The 22,519-nt window shown below is 59.7% G+C and overlaps 2 protein-coding genes across 3 annotated transcripts in view; both read right to left on the bottom strand.

The window, feature by feature from the left end:
• KIF17 (kinesin family member 17) overlaps positions 1–4,466 on the bottom strand; it is a 46,947-nt gene extending 42,481 nt beyond the window's left edge. For both annotated transcript variants that reach the window (XM_061148084.1, XM_061148083.1), the window contains exon 1: positions 4,236–4,466. In XM_061148084.1, coding sequence (XP_061004067.1) covers positions 4,236–4,466 — 231 coding nt within the window. The remainder of the gene's footprint in view (positions 1–4,235) is intronic.
• A 2,073-nt stretch (positions 4,467–6,539) lies between these two features.
• Positions 6,540–19,988, bottom strand: SH2D5 (SH2 domain containing 5). Its single transcript, XM_061147826.1, has 10 exons — positions 19,958–19,988; positions 14,826–14,954; positions 14,428–14,508; positions 13,854–13,928; positions 12,671–12,817; positions 11,184–11,432; positions 10,860–11,034; positions 10,381–10,489; positions 9,609–9,768; positions 6,540–8,718 (listed from the first exon to the last, which is right to left on the bottom strand). Exons 2-10 carry the CDS (start codon positions 14,910–14,912, stop codon positions 8,515–8,517), a joined length of 1,287 nt encoding a protein of 428 aa, XP_061003809.1. The 5' UTR covers positions 14,913–14,954; positions 19,958–19,988; the 3' UTR covers positions 6,540–8,514.
• Positions 19,989–22,519: the final 2,531 nt, after the last annotated feature.

Raw genomic sequence — 22,519 nt, forward strand, 5'->3', positions numbered from 1 at the left:
ACACGGAGCCCCAGGGACAACGCGATGCAGGGCCTGGAGCATCAGTGTCACCCGGGCCTGGAGGAGGGTTCCGTATCAAAGTAAATATTTCACACGCCGGTGCAGTAGGGCAGCCACAGGCACACCTGAAGGGTGCCTCATGCCACTGAGAAAGGTTAAAACTTTAAAATATTTTAAAAAAATGTTTTTAATGGAAAATTTTCCATTTTCCATTTAAAATCCAAAGCAGTGTAAAATAGTTTCCCATTAAACATGAATTTACTTTTTGTGTTTCATTTCATTTGAACTGTTGACACTTTAGCACCTAAATTAAGACGTGCTATAAGTGTGAAACACACACGTGATCTCGAAGGCTTACAGTGAAGAAAGAATGTAAGGTATCTCTCTGACAGCTATTATGCCACGATAATATCTATTATCAGGCTCTTTTTTCCTTGCTTCCTTTCGCTTTTAAAAATGTGCTGTGCTTAGTCACTCAGTCATGTCCGACTCTTCACAACCCCGTGGACTGTAGCCCGTCAGGCTCCTCTGTCCATGTCGATTCTCCAGGCAAGAACACTGGAGTGGGTTGCCATGTCCTCCTCCTCCAGAGGATCTTCCCAACCCAGGGATCAAACCCAGGTCTCTCATATTGTGAGCAGATTCTTTACCATCTGAGCCACCAGAGAAGCCCAAGAATACTGGAGTGGGCAGCCTATCCCTTCCCCAGAGGATCTTACCAACCTAGGAATTAAACTGGGGTCTCCTGCATTGTAGGCAGATTCTTTACCAGCTGAGCTACTAGGGAAGCCCTTTTAAAATGCGGCTACTAGAAACATTTAAATTCTGTCTGTGGCTCATGTTACATCTGTATTGGAAAGATGGCTTGAGAGCTGTGCCATCCCCAGTGGTAGCCACTGGCCGTATGTGGTTACTCAAATTTAACTTACGATGAAATAAAACTAAGATTCGGTTCCTCAAAAACATTAGCTTCACGTCAAGTGCTCACTTGCCATGTGTGGCTGGCGGTCCCTAATTGGACAGCCCAGATCCAGAACATTTCCACCACTGCAGGAAGTTCTGCAGAACCACGCTGCTGTGAAGTGGAAGACAACGTTACCTGCATTCTTAAGGCAAAACATAAAATTTCAAAAACGCCTCACCCATTAAGTGATACTCCAGACCTGCCAGCGACACGCACAGACACGGAGCGGGTCCAAGTGTCATCCACTCTGTCCACCCAGGTTTGGCCAAGGTCCCCCATGTTACTGTTTACTGAATGATTTTTGTGAAATTAAACTGTTAGTTGACTGTCTTTATAACTTGGTGTCACCCTCAGCAATAACTCGCGTGAAGCTGCTATTAGAGGTCGGATGTGCTGTTTATTTTTTCTGCCTAGCATCTGTGCTAAATTGCCTCATGCCGCCTTTCTGTCCTCTCCCAAACCAACAGCTCTGTGTTCCATCCAGGGGCCAAATTCTACTGTGTTGATGTCTCTGGAAACCGGGCCTGTCCTTGGTCTGTCCTGGTAGAAGGCATGGTACCAGGCCCCTGGGTGGGTTGGGCGGTGGCTCATCAGAGGTGACTCTAAGGCTGTGGGTGTGAAGCAGGAGGATGGGGAGAGGGAAAAGCCACTGGCTGGGAAAGAGCCCAGAGACCAAGCAGAAGGCCGGACATGGAGGCGACGAGCTCAGGGTAGGTTGTGCTGAGCTGGCTGAAAGATGGATCTGGGGTGGTCAGCTCCCAGGAGAGTGGAAGAGGTCACCCAGTGACAGAGAAATCAGGAACCCGGTCTGGATTTAAGTGGGAGAGAAGGCGAGGCAAGGGGAGGGAGAGGAGCGGAGGGCGGGAAGGGTCAGTCTGAGGTGCTGGAGGCTTTGCACAGCAGGATCTGGAGGGAAGGACCTGGGCAGGAGGGCCCCTGGAGGTGGTCAGAGCCCAGCAGGACAGACACACAGCTGCCCAGCCTAAGGGTGCAGCTGCTCCTCGCTGTGCTTTGCGTACGACTCACAGGACGGAGCTTGGGGACCTAGCCCTGCAGTCAAAATCACCCCTAACTCATTCTGGGACGCTCAAGGCTTCAATTTCCTCATCAGGAATGATAATCCCAGCTTTAAGTATGTACATGGAGTCTGGCGAAGATCAAATGGTTTTGTCTCCAGCTGAAAGGCCCTTTCTTCCATCTTCTTGCCTGGCTGACCCCTCTCATCCTTCTGGCCTCAGTTTAGACCTCACTGCTTCCAGGAAGTCCTCCCTGCCTGCCCATCCCCTCCGAGCCCAGGATTGCTAGTCTTCTTTGTTCTGCCAAAGTCCCCGTGGCTTCTCTTCCCACTCATCACCCTGGCTTGCAGCTACTAGCTTAGCTGCTCCTCTGCCTGGCTGTGAGCTCGCTGAGGGAAGGTGCTGTTATTGCTACATGCCTTGGATGGGGCCTGGTACCGGGATGCTCTTCGTTGGCTGAGTGAACGAATGAAAATGGGACGTATGTCCTGCTGAGCCTGAGGCTCCGTGGGATGCCCAGAGGCAGGTGTCCCTGTAGTAGAGCCCTTGCGACAGGAGTAGGGGCTGGAGGAGAGATCTGAGGTGTCCCCTCTGGGCTGGGGCTTCTTGGGGACGCCGACAAGGGAGGTATGCTCAGGAGGATTATTTCCAGGGTGAGGAGGCAGACGCAAGAGCAAGGCTGAGCCCCTGGGGAAGCCGAGGCCAAGGAGAACTCAGTCTCAGAATCTTCCCATCTCTGAGGAACCGACCCTGGACCAGGAAGCAGAGGTGTTCTGTGCGCCCCGGGACAGAGCCAGGGCAGGGAGTGAAAGCGTCAGGGAGTCTGGCTCTGATTCACTGTGCAGAAGGGTCTTCCAGGAGTGAAGAAGCAAAGGGGAGGGCAGGCTTCTCTGGGAAGGGTGATCGCCTGCCACCAGGTGGGCAGTCAAGGACCCCGGGGTGGGGGAGGGAGCAGACCACCCATTCCGGTCCCTTAGAGCCTGAGAGTCCAGGATGGCAGGGGAGCCTGGCCACCCCCAGTGCCCGGGACCAACGTTGGGGAGACTTGCCCTCTTCCCCTGGGCATCACCTCCAGTCACGCCCTCACTGCTGGGGGGCTCTGGGCTCCGGAACACTTCAACCCCCACAAAGGGTTCTGACCACAGCCAAAGGAGGTGTGCTGGGGGATGTTAGCTGGCCTCCTGGCCAAAGCAGAAAGGCTCCACGGGAAAATGCCTTTTGGAAACACTGGGTTAGAGAAGTCAAACTAGTTTCTCTGCTGCCAGACTCCCCAGAGCCTCAAGTATCCTCACCTGCAGGGGGATATAGGCAGCAGTTCTCCAACCTTTCCTTTTTTCCTGGAACAACACCTCACATCCTGACATCTCCACTAGCAAATTCGCCGCACAACTGGGAAGGTGGCAGTAGCAAGGAAACCCTTGGCCAGAAGAGAGCAGGCGTAGCTCCAGCCCCATCTCCTCCAGAAACTCTCTGTGGGAACTCCGCAGTTTCCTTCCCTCCGGGCCTCAGTCTCCCCATCCGTGACATGGGAGCCTCCCTGCCCTGCAGCTCCAAGGAGCTCCCTAGTCTGAGGGGGTGAAGAAAAATCAAAAGCCCTGCAAAGGGGTGGAAACTGCTGTTGCCTCCCCATTCTTCCAGCTCCAGGGAGACCAAACGTCAAGGGTTTCCGCTCCTCCCAGACCAAGGCCTGGCCAACAGCCTTCTCTCTGCAGAAGTGAGACACCCCCCCCCCCCCGACCCTGCTCCACACACACATATAGGCTTGTACCCCGACAGGCCTCTCAGGAAGCTGGAGCGGGGGTGAAGAGGGAGAGGACTCCAGGAGTTGAGGGCAGAAAGAGGGGGGCCAGGGCTCGGGAGGGCGTAGAGGCGAGAGAAGGGGGAGGCTGAGGAGGACGAGGCCTGGGGCTCTTGGGAGGCTGGGGGAGTGACGGGCGCTTTCAGAGGAGTCTTGAGGCTGCCCGGTGAAGGTGGGGGGCAAGTGGTCGCGGGGGCTGGAGTTCCTGTGGGGAACGGCGGAAGGATGGGGTGAGAACCAGCCTTGGCACCAGGGGCAGTGGGGGACCCAGACAGACACTGCAGGTGGCTTCCAGCAGTCTCCTGCGGGGACGGAGGTCTTCAGCCTGCTGCTGTCCACCTGCGGCCCCTCCAGAAGGCCTTCCCCCCGGCCCGGGGGGCAGGACCGGCCCTCAGGAGCCCTCCGAGGGGCCCCAGGTCCTGCCCAGCGGGTCTCCTCGGGAAGCGGGGGCCCTCACCTCCACCAGCGGGTAGGCGATCTCGTTGTAAATCTGCTCGGTGAAGTGGTCCATGTAGTAGGCGCCATCGAAGGTGAACTGCTTGGGGGGCTGGTCCGCGGCGCCCGGGTTCTGGATGAAGCACTGGCCGCGAGCGGAGTCCACCGTCACCACCAGCCGGCAGTTCAGCTCCCGCTCCCGCTGGTTCATGGGGCGGCAGCGCACCACCACCTTCACCGACTCCGAGGCCATGGCGCCGCCGCGGCGGCGGGGGTCCCCCAGGGCCGGCCCGCACGGGCCCCCCCAGCAGCCCGGGCCAGGGGGCGGGGCCAGCGCCCGCGCGGCGGGGCCGGGGCCGCGGCGGCTGGGGGACCGGGCTCCTCGGGGGTCACCCGGAGACGAGGAGGAAGCTGGGCGGCGGGGCCGCCGCAGGAGCAGAGCCGAGCCGCCGCCTCCTCCCGCGCCCGGGCTCGCCCGTCTCCCCGAGGCCCGGCCCGGGCGGGGGCGGGGGGCAGGGAGGCAGTGGTGGATCCGCGCTGTAGGCGCCGCCGCAGGACCCGGGCCCCCGGAGCCGCCCCAACCGCCCGCTCGCTCGCGCGCACGTCGCCGCGGCGTCCGCGATTGCTGGGCAACGCCGGGGGCGTCACAGCGCGCGGCTCCCTGACGCCAGCGCCCAGCGTGCCGGACCGAGGAAGCCGCACGTGTGAGGTCCCCAGCGCGCGTGCTGAAGGCTGGTCCGCCCTCGGGGGGGACCTGCGCTGACTTTGTCCACGCGCCTGCTGACTCAGTGCCAGGCTCTGCAAGTTCAGTTCAGTCGCTCAGTCGTGTCCGACTCTTTGCGACCCCAGGGACTGCAGCACGCCAGGCCTCCCTGTCCATCACCAACTCCTGGAGTTTACTCAAACTCATGTCCTTTGAGTCGGTGATGCCATCCAACCATCTCATCCTCTGTCGTCCCCTTCTCCTCCCGCCTTCAGTCTTTCCCAGCATCAGGGTGTTTTCCAGTGAGTCAGTTCTTCGTATCAGGTGGCCAAAGTATTGGAGTTTCAGCTTCAGCATCAGTCCTTCCAATGAATATTCAGGACTGATCTCCTTTAGGATGGACTGGTTGGATCTCCTTGCAGTCCAAGGGACTCTCAAGAGTCTTCTCCTACACCACGGTTGGAAAGCATCAGTTCTTCTGCGTTCAGCCTTCTCTATGGTCCAACTCTCACATCCATACATGACACTGGAAAAACCATAGCTCTGACTAGACGCTGCACAGCCGTTCTCTTCCAGTCCCCGCAGCCCCAGTTCTGAGAGGCTAACCACCTTGCTAGAGGTGGCCCAGGGGAGCCCCCCCCCCCCCCCGGAGATATCAGAGGAGCGGCCTCCCTCGGGGGGTTAGAGACTTACCGACAAAGGGGACAGGGACCTTGCTGCCCTTTATCCACGTCCCTGTATTGACTCGGAAAGGCTGCCCCAGAGCCTGTTACAGCGCCCCCTGCACCCCCACACCGGGCGGTGCCAGAGCAAAGCTTCCCTGTAATGCTGTCCCTTATCTTTATTAAGACTCAAGCTGAAGATACAAAACAAAAATTTTTGAGAGCCAGAGTCCTTTGGCTGGAGAGGCTACCTGGCCTCTCTCCCCACCCCGACCCCCGCACAAATCCCTCTAGAAGAGCCCCTGGTCGCACCTCCTCTGGGCTCCCGTTTGCACAGAAATTGTCCGCTATGGGCCAGGCTCGGCAATAGATGCTGGAAGAGAGCTCAGCCCCTGCCCTCCAGTGCACCTGTGGTCTAGTGGGGGAGGCTGACATTTGAAACAAATATTCCACAAACAAAAATCCCATAAATAAAAGAGTATTAAGAAATTAGAGGAACAGATGTACTGAATAGTTGGCCAGGATACCTCACCCAGGCTGGGCAGGGGGCCGGCCAAGGGGCAGTCAGGGCAGGCTTCCTGAGAGTCAGAAATGGTAAGGTTGAGGAGTTCATCAGTTAAAGGAGAGGAGGGCAAGGAGGCCCGTGCAAAGGCCCTGTGGCATGTTGCAGGAGCAGAAGGATCAGCCGAGTGGCCAGAACATAAGGACTTGAGTCTCTTCTGTACAGGAAATACCCACCGAAGGTTTTAAGCAGGAGTCATTGTTTGAAGCTACCCACGCAATTCGTTCAAGACCTCCTGAGCCCCTGAGGACAGGATCTCTGGTTCATCATTCAGCACCAGCGGAAGGGACGGTTGGCAAACGAAAACAAAGCAGGCAAACTGGACAAAGCCCTGGCCTTTCAAAGGAAAAGTCTGTACTCAACAAGCCCAAGAAATGCACTTTATTTGTTTCAAGTCCACACAGTAAGGAGGCTGGGCTACCCAGGTGGCACTGGTTGCAACAGAGGAAACTGTGGTCTGTAATGAAAACAGTGAGGTGTCTGCCCACGTGGATCAGAAACCTGGCCTTGTTTGTGCCACGTGACCCACAAGCGCCGTGTGAAGGATGTAAAGTACTGTGGGGACGCTCCCGACACCCTGTCCACACAGATGACCTGTGCAACAAAGTCTGCCCCTCACAGAGGTCAGACCAGTTAGCTGGGCTTCCTAAATGTGTGCAGCTCCGGGACAGTAATCCTGGGCCCCACATCACCAAACCCCTCTCCTTGCCAGGGAAATGGGAGGCTGGGGCTCATGAGGGAACAGGGCTTTGCCCAGGGAGCAGATGGCTTCTGGCAGTAAGGGCTGTAACATGAGTCCAGGTTCCCACTCATATTCAGTACAAAACCACTACTGCGGTTCCAGTGAAACAAGCCCCTAAAGGACGGCTTCCTCCTTCCATCTCTTGTGACAAGAGTGACAAGGCCCCAACCAAGAGCCTTTACTGAGCCGGAGGGTGTAAACTGGGGACGCCAGGCCTGAGGCTCCTCATTCTTTTTACTCCGTTGGGGCTGCTCGTTTTTCCAAGAAACAGAAGTGTATTACTTTCAAGGCACTACGCAGTCACATCCCGTCCCCAGAGAGGGGAGAAGGCAGCCCCCAGACTCATGACTGGACCTCTGCCTCAGGAGTAGAAGTTCATCCACCATGAACTTGCTCCCTAGTTTGGGAGATTCATGTTTGTCTGTCAAGTTTACTTATAAAGGGGGATACCTAGAGCTGTCACTGCGGGGTCATTTCCCTGGATGAACACCCCCGTGCCAGCCGAGGCCAAGTGTCCTCTGGCAGGGCCCACATTGGTTCTGCCTTTAGATGGTTCCTCCCTGACCCTCACCTCCAGTGGGGCTGACCTAGTGACGTGGTCCCTGTCAGATGCCCATTAAGGGAAATGCCACCATGGGATGGGGGGCGGACTTCCCAGGCAGCCACCCAACCCAAACCCAGTGTGGCCTGCAGGATGACTGGATCAGGGCCCTAGTCACCCCCGTAAGCCTGTAGCTTACTGCTGGCCCCTCAGAATCAAATGGCCAAAGGCAGTGAGCCTGGGTAGGGGGTGCCTTGATGGCTTTCGGAGGGTGTGCGGGAAGAAACGAGTCTGCGACATCTCTTCTGTGTGAGCAGGAGGCCCAGCTCTGTGGTTCTGAGCAGACAAAGCAGCCTTCCTGATCTGAGGTTCACTGGGATCCTCGGCCCCGTCAGCCCGCTCACACTGCTTTCTACACTCAGGTGTCCACCTGGGCTCTGGGTGACTCGGCTCCTCTCTGCAGCCTCTTAACCCCCACCCTCAGGACTCAAGGGCAGACTTCTCTCACCTCAAAGGACGTGGGAAATAGGCCGTGCTCCGTAGCCTGGACGTTGCCCCCAAGCTCCACCACATTGTCCCTGCTTCTCTCACGGAGAGGGCGACTTAGCCCCACACCTCTACCCAAAGTGAGAACTCCCTCCTGCCTGCCCACATGCCTCTCCCTCACGCGTCTGGCTGCCTTAGCCCGGAGCTCTCTGGGGACGCCCAGTCAGGGCCCCAAGGCCTGGCCTCTTTGGGGGAGGGCCCCACCTGCACTGGAACACCCTTCCTGCCCACTTTGGAAAGCTCCCCACCCAGGAGGGAGGTGAGACCCAGAGAAGGCAAGCATCAAGTCAGCTGGCAAGTTCTGAGAAGCCTGGAGCTCGGTTTGCTGCGCTTGTGATCCTGACGGCCTGTGTCCTGGGGAGAAGCCCCTGGTGATCCTCACTCTCAGGGCCCCCCCACAGGCAGGGAAGTGATGGAAGACTGGTCCCGGGGCAGTGACTGGATGGAACTGGTGCCCAGCAGGGTGGAAGAGGCCAGAGCCAAGCGGCCCGCTGAGGCTCAGGAGCCAGGGTACAGCGGGGCCTGTTGGCATGGGGCCCTGCCTCCTAGCCCAGACCCTGCAGCTCTGCCTCGGACTTGGCGTGGCCCAGGGGTCTGAGCGTCCGAGGAGGCCGGCCCTCAGGCCCGCAGTCCTGCTCCTCGTAGCCGGGGTTCAAGCGGCCCATGTCGAGGGAGCAGAAGAGGCTCCGCTCCGTTCCAGCGTGGTGCTCCACCAGGGCTTCCAGGCTGGGGAACTCAGCCGGCAGGTGCTGGGGAGGGGGCAGGGCAGGAACTTCAGTTCCAGCCCCCCTTTCCCCACAGATCACGCCTCCAACTATCCCATCACCCTGGATCCTGCCTCACTTTAGAGGAATTCAGAGAGGACACTGTCCTGCTCCCAGCAGAACTACACCCCTCTCTTTTTCTCCCCTGGGGCCTGGACAAGACCGAGGCACTTAGCGTGCAAATAAGGCCGGGCATTTAAAAAGCCATGCCTGCCCACCCCAGTCCCTGAGAACCTGTGATCAGGCTAGGACTCCAGGCCTAGAGACTGTGTGAACTTAAACGCAAGCCTCGACCCTCTCTCAGTCAGTTTCCTCCTCTGCTAAAAGACGAGTTAGGGTGTGGGAAAGCATGACTTTTAAAAGCTGTGATTGATGTAAAAATGCGAGGCATGACCCTAGCCCAAGACTCCACTGTGCGTCTGTGTGTTAAGTCGTTTCAGTCGTGTCTGACTCTTTAAGACCCTATGGACTGTAGCCCCCCCGGCTCCTCTGTCCATGGGATTCTCCAGGCAAGAATACTGGAGTGGGTTGCCATCTCCTCCTCCAGGGGGATCTTCCCAACCCAGGGATGGAAGCTGCATCTCCTCTAGGTCCTGCATTGATAGGCAGGTTCTTTACTACCAGCACCACCTAGGAAGCCCACGACTCTACTTGAAATACCCTACTCTGGTGAGAGAGGGGCCTTAGAAGTGGAGCCCAGAGTAGAAGTGGGGCCAGAGCCGGAAGGACCAATGACTGAAGAGCTGGGTGGAGCGTTAAATAGGGGGTGGAGCGTTAAATAGGGGGTGGGGCCAGAGTGAGCCAATGAGGGACCAGGGTGAGGTGTGAAAGGGGCGGGGCTTGACAGCGAGAGGCGGGGCCAGGAACCCTCTCACCTCCACGCAGTAGCGGCCCACGTGGTTCCGGAAGACCTGATGCGGCACGACGCCGCACTGCGTCCTCACCGACAGGCACCACTGGCCACTGGCGCCCGGCTCAGGCCACAGCAGGAAGGCTCCCAGCACGTCTCTCCGCAGCAGCGCGAGAGCGCTGGGCCTGGGAGGGCCGAGGCCAGAGGCTGAGGGCCGGCCCCTTGTCGGGACCCAGCCTCAGTCTGCTGAATGGCCTAACAGACCCACAGCGTCGGAAACATGGTGCCTGCCCAGAGTATGCCTTCCAGGAAAGGACGCCTTCTGACTGCCTCTCAGAAAGGTTTCCCAGGGTTACCCTAACTGTTGCCCCACTAGGGAGAGAGTTTTAAAGCGCAGGCATTTAGGAAGGCCGTTCCCTGTGACAGGCTTCACCTGAATAACCTTATTTGACCCCCTCCACAGCCCTGCAATGAAGGTCTGTATATTTTATTTTTTTTAGTTGTTTTTATCTTTTGGCTGTACCGCACAGCATGTGGGATCCTAGTTCCCGCACCAGGGATCAAATCCACGCCCCCGGCACCAGCAGCGCAGAAATCTTAACCACTAGACCACCAGGGAAGCCCGGAAGGTCCTTTTATTATCCCCATGTTACAGAAAACTGAGGCCCAGGGTGGGGAAGTCTCTGGCCTAAGGTCGGAGAGCCCTCCGTTCAAGGGCAGGGATGCACACCTCGGGCCCCGGGGGAGCTCCCAGCCTAGTTCCCCGCCCCTCCCAAAGGGCTGGGCACCACTCCTACCTGGAGATGCCAGCAAAGGCCCAGATGTTCTCCGTCAGGCTTCCCTCGCTCTCCACCAGGCACGAGGGGCCCCCGGGTGCCCGGGGCCAGGCCTCCCACGCGGCAGGAACTAGAGCGATCAGAGGGAGGGAGGTTGTCCTCTCCCGCGCCCATCCCTATTTCACCCCCACAGGCTTCGGCACCCCCCCGAGCTTGTCTCTTTACCAAGCCCCCCGCTCTCCGCCCAATCTGCACACATCGTGCTTCCCCAAAGACACAGGCACACCCAGGCACACGCCTCGCACACCCACTCGCCACTCACAGCACTTCAGTAGCTATGCCCGTGCCTCAGCCAACAGCAGCTGGGTCTCAGCCCCGAACGCATCCTCGCGCACGGAGCCCTGGCACTCACAGGCTTCTATAGTCACAGCCTGCAGACGCTGCCGCTCAGGCCCACCCTCGCCCAACCCACGCTGGTGCACGCGTGCCCGGCAACTCACGGGCCTCTCGGGCGGACAGCTGCAGCTGCGTCTCGTAGGTGCAGGCGCGGTAGGCCCCGGAGCGGAGCACCTTGCTGCGGATGGCCTTCTTGCGCACCAGCGTGGGCGAGCAGTACGGGTTCCCCAGGCGCGCGTGGCGGGCGCCCCCGCGGCTCCCCGACTCCAGCCGCTCCTTCTAGGGAGGGCCCCGCAGGGGCGCCCAGACTCAGGCCCGCCCGGCCATAGCCCCTCCCACGGAAATCCGGCACCCGCCCCCCTCGACCTCCAAACCCTCGCCCCGGTCCCCCGGTCCCCCGCCCACTCCCTGGCTGGGGTGCTGCATACCCCGCTGCCCCCAGACCCCTCTGCCGGCAGACGCCGGAAGGAGACCAGCGCGTTAACGTTCTGTGAGAGCTGATCCCGGACGAAGGGTTCCCGTACTAGGCCAGGGGGTGGCCCGGGGCCGGACAGCGGCTTCAGGGGCACGTCCCCCACAGTCCCCGGGCATGGCTCGGGCCGCGCCCGCTCCTCCGGGTGCTGCAGGAGGTAAGCGAGCTGGAAGGAGCGGCAGAGCAGCAGGTGAAGGATCTGGACCTGGGGAGGGAGAGGGAGGTGCGCTCAGCTGGGGGCTCCTGGGGGATCCCTGGGCATCAACCCACGGGCCAGGGGTGCCTGCAGCCCCCTGGCTTGAGGTGCTCTTCCCTATTCTTCCTGAGAAAACGAATACTTAGCCCTCAAAACCTCACCACCACGCAGCCTCCCCTCCCATCTTCCTTGATTCATTTAACAAACAGGGAGCATCTACTTTGTTCCAGGGGTCGTGCTTGGAGCTGGGAATACATGGGCTAAATGTACTGCTAGCCCTCAGTTACTAACCCCACCTATATCCTCTTAGAGGCGTGGCTGAGTCCAGGCCCTGAAGTCATAGGACCTGGGATCTGATCCTGGCTCTGTCACATAGGAACTGCTGAGTGACCCCTGGGTACAACATGGCATCTCTGTGCCCCTTTAATGACATGGACCACAGGAAACCTCCACCCTTCCCCCCAGGGGAGGCCCAGCACTCTGAGACCTGCACGTTCGATCCGTCACACATGCAGCATCTAGCCCCAACATGGAACTGTGAGCTCCAAAAGTTCAAGGGTCATGGCTTGGCCACCGGTAACCCCAAGTAGCCACACAGGGCTCAACACACAGGGGTGACGGCAAAGGCCTGCTGCCTGGAACCAAGCCCAGACCCTGCTGCCCAAACGGCCGGCTGCCCCGGCTCCGCTGTTAGCAGCGGTCACACTGGCTTTGACTTTTAGGATCCACCCGTCCATCCTCTCTCCCCACAGGGCCAAGCAACAGAATAGTTCGAGACCCAGACCCAGCCTCTGCACTCAAAGAATTCCAGTGACTGCAGTGAGGGACAGAGAGATGGCAGAGTGCAGTTCAGGTCACAGGATGGCAGAAGGCGGGGTGGTCTGGAGGATTCAAGCCGGGCTGAACCTCAAAGGGCAAGCTGGAATTTGCCAGGATGAGGAGGGGGAGGGGCGTGAAGGCAGACAGAACAGCAAGGACGAAGGCCTGCCAGTGTGAGCCTCCCGGCCTGCTGCCCGTCTCCCAGCCCGAGGCATGCTGAGTCCACTGACTCACACTGGGGGGTTCCTCCGAAGGCAGAGCCACAGAAGGAGCCAGGGTGACGAGGGGTGCAGGCCAGGGGGTGGGGGTGCTCAGGCCAGCTCGCTGAACCAGCCACGGCCTCAGTCCCTGGGACCCACGTGGATACACAGCACACCGCCCCCCCCCCCCAGCCCCAGTGCTGGGACCCTGCCCTGGGCCCCGGGTACCTCTCCAGGCTGGCTGCCCACAAAGAGGTGGCAGAAGAGCTTGCTGGCCGGGCTCCTGGGGTTTCGGGCCATGAAGGCAAACTGGCAGTCAGCTGGGCACCAGGTGGCATAGAGGATGCGCTTCAGGGCGTGCGCCATCAGGAGCACCTGGGAGGCAGCAAGCCCGCGGACTCCATCAGACGCACCACGTGGCCCGCAGATGCCGGCCAGTGCACGCAGCCCCGCGGGCGCCACGCCCTGGCCAGCGGCCTCCTGGGTCTGCTCTCCAGCCTGGGTGCGCAGCTGGGGGCCCACCCAGCTCCTGGGACGAAGAACTCTGCCCTCCTTCCAGGCCTGCCCAAACCACGCTTCCCATGGGCACCCTCATCCTTTACAGGGACCCTGAGCTCGGGGCCCCTGCCCTGGGCTGTCAACCAGCGGACCGGGGTGGTCGTGCCGAGTCATGGAGCCGAGGGGCAGAGTGTTCACGGCCTGCAGGGTCACAGGGACAGGCAGTAGTGGCCAGCCCTGGGCTTGCACTCCTGGTCTCCGGAGTCAGGTGACCAGGGTTTGAAGCCGGGCTGTGTCGCTCACCCTCCGGTGCCTCGGGCGGCTGAGTACAGCTCTCGGAGCCCTTGCTGGGACCAGTGTTAAGGAGGGACAGGATCCCTCCGATGGGGCCGTCGGAGGGCGTCAGTGAGACCTCGTGCAGGTGGCACAGGTGCTGACCCCAGGGCCCCCACCGTGCCAGCTCTGGACGCATTGGCACCACATCGTAGGTGAGTGGCGCCAAGTCGTGGGGCACCCAGCCTGGCACACAGGGCTAGAGTTCATTTTTGGGGGCTGGTTTTTCACCAAGAGGAGGATGGGTGACCAAACAGGGGCTCCCAGCCCGCCTCCAGCCTGCCTGGCCCTATTCCACAGTCATGAGACGCTGGCCACAGCCCCCTGGCCCAGACCTCATGAGGTCAGCTGGGCCTGACGCTCAGGCTAGGAGCTGGTCCCTGGAGATTCTAGGGCTGGAGGCAGGGGGTGGGGTGGGGTGGGGAGAAACTAGGGGGAGGGCCCTTGGAGAGAGGATGTCCAACGGCCCAGGGCAGGCTGAGAAACTCGGGAGGCCGCAGGGCTGGGTGGAGGTGTGTCCCCGGGGAGCAGGACACCCGGGGGGTCCTCACCTGCACCCCCGCCCCCCGAGGGCTCCTACCTCACCCTCCCCGCTGTAGATCTTGAGGCCCTGAAGGCTGAATTTCAGGATGACGGCCCGGCGACGGGGACAGTCCTGGGTGGGAGAGAGTGAGTGGGGGGCGTCGTCACCGCCTGGGCCTGCCCAGCCTGGCCTCTGACCCCAGGGTTGGTCAGCAACTCTGCCCCCCTTCCCCACCACCCCCTCCCCACCGCCGGGGGGGGGGGGTGGTACCCTGGACAGGGAGCCCCCGGGGGTTGGCCTAGCATGCATGGCTCCTGGCAGACCAACCCCCCGGCCGGTGATGACTGCCCCCCACATCTCCCACCTGTGGGGCCTAGGTCACGACTGCCCGGGGGAAGGGAGCCTCGGGGCATGAAGAACGTGGCTCCAGGAGCCCGCGTGTGGTCCCAAGGGCGCCCACCTCTCAGAAAGGCTTTGGTCCCGCCCTTCCCTGGGTCTCACTTGCTCGGTCTTTCTGAATGGGGGGCTGGGGTGGACCCAAGGGCCTCAGAGGTCATTCCCAGCCCGACACTCCGGGGCTCTGAGCCGAGCGGGGAGGTGCCCCTCCCCCCCTTCCCCGCCAGCCCGCTACCTTCAGTGCCCACAGCTGCTGTTGGACCAGCCACACACTCTCCTGGGGGTCCAGGTCGTCCACGGGGAAGGAGCCCACGTACTGCTTGGGGGCAGGGGTGCGGGGTGGGGGGGCAGGGGAGTCAGGCCCCTGGCCCTGATCCCCACTCTCCACATGACCCTCCTCACACACACTCTGCGCTGTAGGGGAGGCTGGTGGGTGGCAGAAGGCATCCCCGGGGCCAGGGTCCACCTCCCCCCCCCCCACCCCCAGGCCCCATGGCCTCATTCTCGGGCACACACTCCACAGCCAGGGGTGGGGCGGGGCGGGAGCTGGGAATACATGGGCCCGAGGCTCCTTCCCCCACCCAGGGCCCGCCCCCCGTCACAGCCCCGCCCCCGGGGGCCGACCCCACCCACCTGGGCAAACTTGGTGATGCACCGGGGCCGCTGAGGGGCAGGGCCGCAGTCCGAGGCCCTCCGGCCCCCGGCCCCCGCCCTCTGCATGGCCCCCAGGGCGGCCGGCTTCCCGCTCCGATGGAGAGAAGGCTGCAAAGGGCAGGGCGAGGAGGGCTGGCGCCCAAGGCTGGTGCCCGACTTCGGAGCACCGGTCAGAGGCTCCCCTCCGCGCTCTGGCGTCCAGCAAGCTCTGCCTGGGCGCCTGCTGTGTGTGCCAGGCAGCGTCCTGGGCGCTGGGACACAGGGGACACACACCCCGGGCAACACGACACAGTCCCCGCCTGCCCTTGTGGAGCCGACATTGAATTAAGCCATCAGTAAGATATGGAATATGCCAGATGGTGATAAGGGGCTTTCCTGGTGGCTCAGCTGGTAAAGAATGCACCTGCAATGCGGGAGACCTGGGTTCGATCCCTGGGTTGGGAAGATCCCCTGGAGAAGGGCAAGGCTACCCACTCCAGTATTCTTGCCTGGAGAATCCCATGGACAGAGGAGCCCAGTGGGCTACAATCCATGGGGTCACAGAGTCGGACACGACTGAGTGACTAACACAGATGGTGACAGAGCAGAGAAGAGGCCATGAAGGGCAGGCTGGGGGGTGACCACGGCAAAGAAGTTCTCGCTGAGGCGTGAGGTTGGAAGAAGGGGGAGCGGACATGTAGCCAGCTTGTGCGGAGTGCCAGGGGAGGGGCACCCTGGGAGATACCACCCAAGAGGAGGCATGTGACAGCGGCCTGAGCAGGGTCTGCGAAGGCCGCAAGGAGCTGGGCAGCTGGGGCCCCGAGGCAGAACTTACCAGAGCAGCACCCAGGACGGGGTCAGCCCGAACCGTCACACGAGGGGACTGAGGCGCTGCCCCGTGGGCAGCAGGGAGCCACAGCAGGTGCCAGGGCAGGACGCCTGGAGTCCACGGGGCAGCGGTGGCCCCTGAACTGAGGTGACCCTGGCTCCTTCTGCCCAGCCTGACCCCAGCCCCTGCCCGAAGCATCCACCCCAACCAGAGCCGATAATGGTGCGGAGTCAGAGGGGAGGGAGGGTGGACCCAGCCCAGCCCTGGTGCTGGTGTTTCCCAGATCTCCCGGATCCCCCAGCGGAGAAGATGAGGGACACTGCCTTCCAGACTGTCCTCAGGGGCAGGGAGGGCGCGTCCTTCCCCCTCAGAGCTCAGGGCATCGCTGATGTTCAGTGAACGCAGTACGAACGCATCCTGCCACCGCGGAGCCTGCACGTGGCAACTGGAGAAGCTGATGCCCTGCCACGGAGAGCCAGGTCTCGGGAATGAAGACCCAGCGCGGCCACAAGATAAATGAAAAAACGATAGCAACAACAGCAACAAACGCATCACAAAACAGAATGACTGAATGTCTCTGCCTCAGTCCCAGGATTCAGCTCCCTCAGGCTTCCTCGGGGCCAATTTAGACACCCGCGTGTGTCCCCCATCCCGGAGGGCTCCATCTTACCAGGCCACTTGTAAATCACTGCATTTGGAATCAGAGAGACCCGGGTCCAAATCCTGTGTGATTTTGCATAAGCTGCTTCACCTCTCTGAGCCCCCCCATTTCCTCAACCCCAAATGTGGGATAACGTGTGGCACTGGTGAGACCTGAACGCAGGCACAGAACCGAGCACGATGCCCGCCAGGGTCAGAGCTGCGGCCGACAAGGACGGTCTCGTGCGGAATGTGGTTGTTGGTGTTCAGTCACTCAGGCGTGTCTGACTCTTTGCGACCCCATGGACCGCAGCACGCCAGGCCTCCCTGTCCATCACCAACTCCCGGAGTTTACTCAAACTCAGGTCCATCGAGTCAGTGATGCCATCCAACCATCTCATCCTCTGTCGCCCCCTTCTGCCTTCAGTCTTTCCCAGCGTCAGGGTCTTTTCCAGCGAGTCGGCTCTCCGCGGCAGGGGGCCACAGTATGGGGGGACGGGGGACCCACTCAGGAGGGGATCTCAGGGACAGTGAGGTCTGATTACTGTCAGGGCCCTCCTTGAAGCAGGCCACACCTGAGAGGAAACCCCCAATCTAGGAGGGCAGGCATGCCTGGGGCCACAATTCCTGCCAAGAGAGAGCAGGGATCAGACAAGGCGCTGGGCAGGGTCCACCGTGGGTGTGCTCTAGCACCTGCGGGAGTCCTGGACAAGGCGGGTTTGGGAGATCGCCTAGAGCCCGGGAATGGCCCCTACCTCAGCCTTGTCCGTGACCATCAGCCCCAGCCGCTGGCTCAGGCCAGCTGGGGGCACTAGCAGCATGAAAGGGCACCAGTGAGCCCTTAAAGGAAGCCTGCACGGTCCCCTCGAGGGCTTCCTGGTTCCGCCCTCCTGCTTTCCTGGGCCCTCCCACCTCTCTTCACATTTTGATCCTAATTATTTTTCACATCACGACCACTACCTACCATCATTTTACGTTTAAATACAGCAAGGTTAGGGTGTAACTGGCACAGAAGCTATGTGGTCCTGGTTCCAGGTACGGAGATGGGGCTTCCAGGGAACTCGACCTTCAGCCCATCCTGGGCTGGGATGCCTGGTGCCCGCAGGCAGGGGTAGGGGCGAACAGAGGAGGCAGAGAACAAAACCCAAACCAAATGGGGCAAAAGGGAGAGAAGGAAGGAGCAGAGGATGAAAAGCATGACACACCTAGACAGCATATTAAAAAGCAGAGACATTACTTTGCCGACAAAGGTCCATACAGTCAAAGCTATGGTTTTTCCAGTGGTCATGTACGGATGTAAGAGTTGGACTATATAAAGAAGCTAAGCGCCAAATAATTGATGCTTTCGAACTGTGGTGTTGGAGAAGACTCTTGAGAGTCCCTTGGATAGCTAAGACATACAACCAGTCCATCCTAAAGGAGATCAGTCCTGAATATTCATTGGAAGGCCTGATGCTGAAGCTCCAATACTTTGGCCACCTGATAGGAAGAGCTGACTCACTAGAAAAGACCCTGATGCTGGGAAAGATTGAAGGCGGGAGGAGAAGGGGATGACAGAGGATGAGATGGTTGGATGGCATCAGCGACTCAGTGGACATGAATTTGAGCAGGCTCCAGGAGATAGCGACAGACAGGGAAGCCTGGTGTGCCACAGTCCATGGGGTCACAAAGAGTAGGACCCGACTTAGTGACTGAAGAAGAAGAAGTGGGAACAGAGGAGTGAGAAGAAAGACAATGGAAAGAGAGATAAGGGAAAGATGGGAGGAGGGAGAGGTGAGGAGCAGGGAGCACATCTCACTCAGAGGGTGGGAGTGGAAGGAGGCACCAGGGCTGTGACCCCTCCCACAGCCAGGACAGCCGTGTCTGAGGCTGCAAACAGCCTCCTCCCCAGAGCCACAGCTTTCTTGCGGACACCCCGGGGTGTAGGCTGTGGGGGGTGCAAGGGGGAGACCAGGCCACTGGGCCCTCTTATGGGTCCCACTTCACCCCCACATCTCCTGATCCTTCTTCCCCTAACCTTGGAAAACTGGAAGTTTCTCCCTCCTAAGCCTGAGGGATACAGTACCTTTCAGCTCCAGACTGCCCAGGGGACCAGGGAGGGGAGAGGCTCACAGAACACTGGAAACAGACCCACTGACCTATTCCAGGCACAGACATCCACGGATCCCTTTGATCAGATCTGTTTTTCTTAGATTTTGCACAGGAGCCTGGCTCTGGGCCAGAAGCGTCCTAAGGGGACACATTTGGAACAAGGCTGGGGCCCTTCTCTTGCTCCTCTGACGTTTTCCAGGTGGCCGCTTAGAGACCGGGCACCAGATGGGTTGACTACCTCAAGGGGCACGGATGGAGCCCTCTGCTGCGCTGTACTGCAGCCAAGTGGTGTCCTAAGGAGGGCCCACCTTCCAGCGTCACGGGAGACCCCTCAGCCTGCAGACTCCGTGCTTAGCAAATGGTGGCTCAGAGGGTGAAGTCACCCGCCCAAAGTCATAAAGCAAAAGGGGAGCTGGGAACCCACTGTGGGTCTATAGGGCTCGTCCCCCCTCCCTGCCCTCCATCCCCTCTATGGCAGTGCCCGCCCCCAAGAAAGCAGGTGTCCACCTCCTGAGTTTGGTGGGTCCCAGCCTACCCAGGGGCAGGCGAGGCGAGCAAGCAACAGCAGCAGTGCTGGGGGTGGATGTGATCAGCTGCTTTCTCCCACTGCCTGCCTCCCAGGCCAGACGGTCTGGGGCTGCCAGAGGCACTCCAGACTCGCCACACTGTATTTGGGTCCACAGCACACAGAAGAGCCTCCCTATTCCCAGGACAGCCCCCTACCCCCAGGGCAATCCCCTGCCCCGTGCCAGCCCTGCCTGCCCTTGGCCACAGGGTGGGAGAGACTAAGGTCAAGACCATGGATGGTGGGGTCCCCACGACATTGGCTGATGTCACCAACATCAGCCTCCATGTCCTCAACCAGAGAGTGGGCTTAATGATAGCAGCTGCCTCCTGGAGTTGTTCATCTATCTGTTCCTTCTGAGAACATTTCCAAGCGCTACGTTCCAGGTGAACAAAACAAAGTCCCAGCCCTCAGCAAGCTGGCCTGAGGAGGGGCGGGGGTGGATACTGGAAATCAACAACATTTCAGGGAAGCTGAAGCGACTTGGAGGAAAATACGGCTGAGTGAAGAGGACCTGGGATCTGCATGCGTCTCTGTCGGGGGTGGGGAGGGGGGAGGTGCCATCAAATATAAGCTCCCCGCGCAGACGACAAGAAGAGGAAAGTGCTGTTTTCAGGATTAAAGTGGGGCCGAAACCAGATGCGCGGCGGTACTGAACGCTCCGCAGCGTGGGGAATTATTCCTATCACTGTAATTCCCAGGGAGCACTGTCAGGGTCCCCGGCCGTCCCCGGGGGCGGAGAAAGTCTTGCCCACCCCCCAGCCCCCCGACAGAGGGGCGAGCGAGGCAGGACGCTAGCCAACGGGATGGTGGAGGTGATGGACGGTGATGGTGGAAATGACAGGTGACGACGGTGATGGGCGAAAAGGAGACAGGCGACTCCCCATCCGACACGCGCCCCCCCACGCAACCACCCACGCACCTCAATCTCCACGCCCCGGGACCGAGTCCCGCTTCAGCCGATCCGCCAGTCCCAGCCCCCGCCCGGCTCCCTGGACGCTCACTCACCGCGGGCCCGGAGTCCCGTCCCTGCCGCCCGGCGCTGCGACCCGCGAGCCTGCACCGCACGCCCCTCCCCTGCCTCCCGCAACTCCCAGCGCAGCCCCCACGTGGCCTCGGCGAGCGGCTCCCACATCACCGGGCCCTCGGCCTCACCCACCCAATCGGCGCCCGCGGAGCCGCTCCGCACGCCCGCGCTGGCCAATCGGCGCCCGCGAGGGGCCCTGGCTCCGCCCTCTTCGTCTCGCGCCCCGGCGCTCCGCCTTTAAAGCGAGAGCTGGGGGCCGCTCACCGCTGCTCAGGACGCCTCTTTTCGGGCGGGTTGGGGGGATCTGAGTGCTAGGGGCCTCGCCGATGGCTCCCCCCTCCTAGGGCGTCTTTCCCCTCCAGACCCCCCAACCCTCCACCCCCCACCCCCACCCCCGGCTACAGCTCCTTCTCGTCATCTCGGCGGCGGCTGCGGCAACACCTCCTACGGGAAGCTTTCCCTGACCACCACTGGTGACCTCACCGCCTTAAAGCTCTCGCCACTCCTGTCAGCCTAACTAACCCATCTTACTAGAGGGCCCTCGGCCCCGGCCCGGAGGCGCCTGTCTCCCCAGTGCGCAGGCACCCGCTGGCCCGCAGTAGGCTTGCTCCGGGCTTGTCGTCTTAATGAGTGAATGAAGAAGGCGTCACGATCCGGCCTCTGGGAATCCCCCACCTCCACCCCCGGCCAGCCTCAGCCCTGGTTCCCTCAGCCCCAGAGGGGTGGGAGGTGTGGCACAGCCCTTCCTCGCCCTCCTCCTGCCGGCGTTCCTTGTAAGAGATTCATCTGACGCTGCCCAGGCGGCTCCAAGAAATCTGGGCAGTTAGCTCTGCAGGGGGGCCATGACTTCGTCCTTTGGGTTACATGAAAATCCACCGAGATGGGGTGAGCAAATTCAGCCCAGAGTGTCAGCACAGACCCTGTGCTAAGTCGCCTCCCTCGTGTCCGGCTGTTTCGGGACAGCCCACCAGGCTCCTTTGTCCATGGGGTTCTCCGGGCAAGAATATTGGAGTGGGTTACTATTTCCTCCTCTAACAGACCTTGCAGGTGCCACAGAAATAAATAGCAAGCCCGGTTCAGCCCAGTCTTTGGCATGTATGACATCTGAATTCTGTAGAGGTAACGCCAGCAGCTGCCACATGGCAGGAAAGCAGGGGCAAAGGCAGGCGGGCACCCTGAGGGAGGTGGGTGGGCACTGCTGAGGTCTGACTGCCTCAGGGGAGTGGGGGAAGAGGTGGGTGTGAGACCTGAGGGCCTGCTGGGCATCGCTTCATCTCCCCAAAGCTTCCGGATGCCTTTCCAAGAAGGGCAGTGGTGAGGTGTGGTGCTTAGAGACTTGGTCCCAAATCTGGACACTTCCTCTGACTGCACAGATGTGGGACCTGAATCACTTTAATCTTCTAGTACCTCATCTGGAAGTTTTACTAACTACCTGACTCCTAGGGACATGAGGATTCCCATGCGCTCAGTTCAGTTGCTCAGTCGTGTCCGACTCTCTGCGACCCCATGGACACCAAGCCTCCCTGTCCATCACCACCTCCCGGAGTTTACTCAGACTCATGCCCATCAAGTCGGTGATGCCATCCAGCTGTCTCATCCCATACGGTAATGTGGGCAAACTGCTCAGCACCCTACCTGACCCACGTGAGTGAAGTGCTCAGTGGGTATGAGTGCTGTTACTCTTGAGTTTCTTTTCAATGTGATTGAAGGGCAGATGCTAAGTGCTCTGGAAAACACTTCACGGAGGTCATGTGACAGCCTTGAACCCATTGATGAGAAGCATCAAGATGGTTTACAGTTTGGTCCTGCTTTCCAGAAATCCCAATTTATGAAACTCAGAGTACACGAAGGATGAAGGGTTAATTCTTACAAGCTTCTTAAAAGGCATGTAAATTTTAGAGGACTTGCCAATTACTAGACCACAGTCCCCATTTTGAGACCTTTCAGAGAAAACAGGAGAAACCAAAACAGTATTAATTACTGACTCTAACAAGTTCCAGAGACACACAATTCATCCTGATGCCTACAATTAAAAAAAAAAAAAAAAAAAAAGTGACAGGAATTTGTTTTAGGTCAAAATGAAAAGAAGACCAAGGAATTAAATTCAGATGGGGAAGCCGTTAGAACCAGGGGTGGAGTGGGGGGAGTTTTGCCTTCTAAATCTTGCTCAGAAGGGGGCAGAGGGTGAAGGTCTGAGTGGCAGGCACTGCGGTAGGTCCCAGAGATACAGAGATTTACTACAACAATCAGATCTGGGAAGATACATGTGTGGGAAATGTATGTGACATTGACTCCTGACTTTGTGACCACCAAGGATCCTCTTCTTATTGGTCTTCACTTATTCCTTCACTCAGGAATATGTTTCAAAACCAAATGCATTTTATGAGTTGCAAGTTCACATCTTCATTTTTATTTGTGTATCAGAGTAATGTAACTGCCCATCTGAGCTGGTCTTCAGGTTACCAAATTCAGTGGACTTAGCTCCACCCAAAGCACAGAAACTCTGACCTTCTACCATGCATGTAGCCTTAGTAAAGCTACAA

The sequence above is a fragment of the Dama dama genome, chromosome 8 (assembly GCF_033118175.1).
Source record: "Dama dama isolate Ldn47 chromosome 8, ASM3311817v1, whole genome shotgun sequence".
Taxonomy (NCBI): Eukaryota; Metazoa; Chordata; class Mammalia; order Artiodactyla; family Cervidae; genus Dama; species Dama dama.

Coding starts and splice junctions, on each gene's coding strand:
- SH2D5 (XM_061147826.1), bottom strand. CDS start 14,912: ATGCAGAGGGCGGGGGCCGGGGGCCGGAGGGCCTCGGACTGCGGCCCT. Junction 12,818..13,853: donor TCTACAGCGGGGAGGGTGAG/GTAGGAGCCCTC, acceptor GCTGCCTCCCAG/GTGCTCCTGATGGCGCACGC. Junction 9,769..10,380: donor GCCTTTGCTGGCATCTCCAG/GTAGGAGTGGTG, acceptor CGGCCCTCCCAG/GCCCAGCGCTCTCGCGCTGC.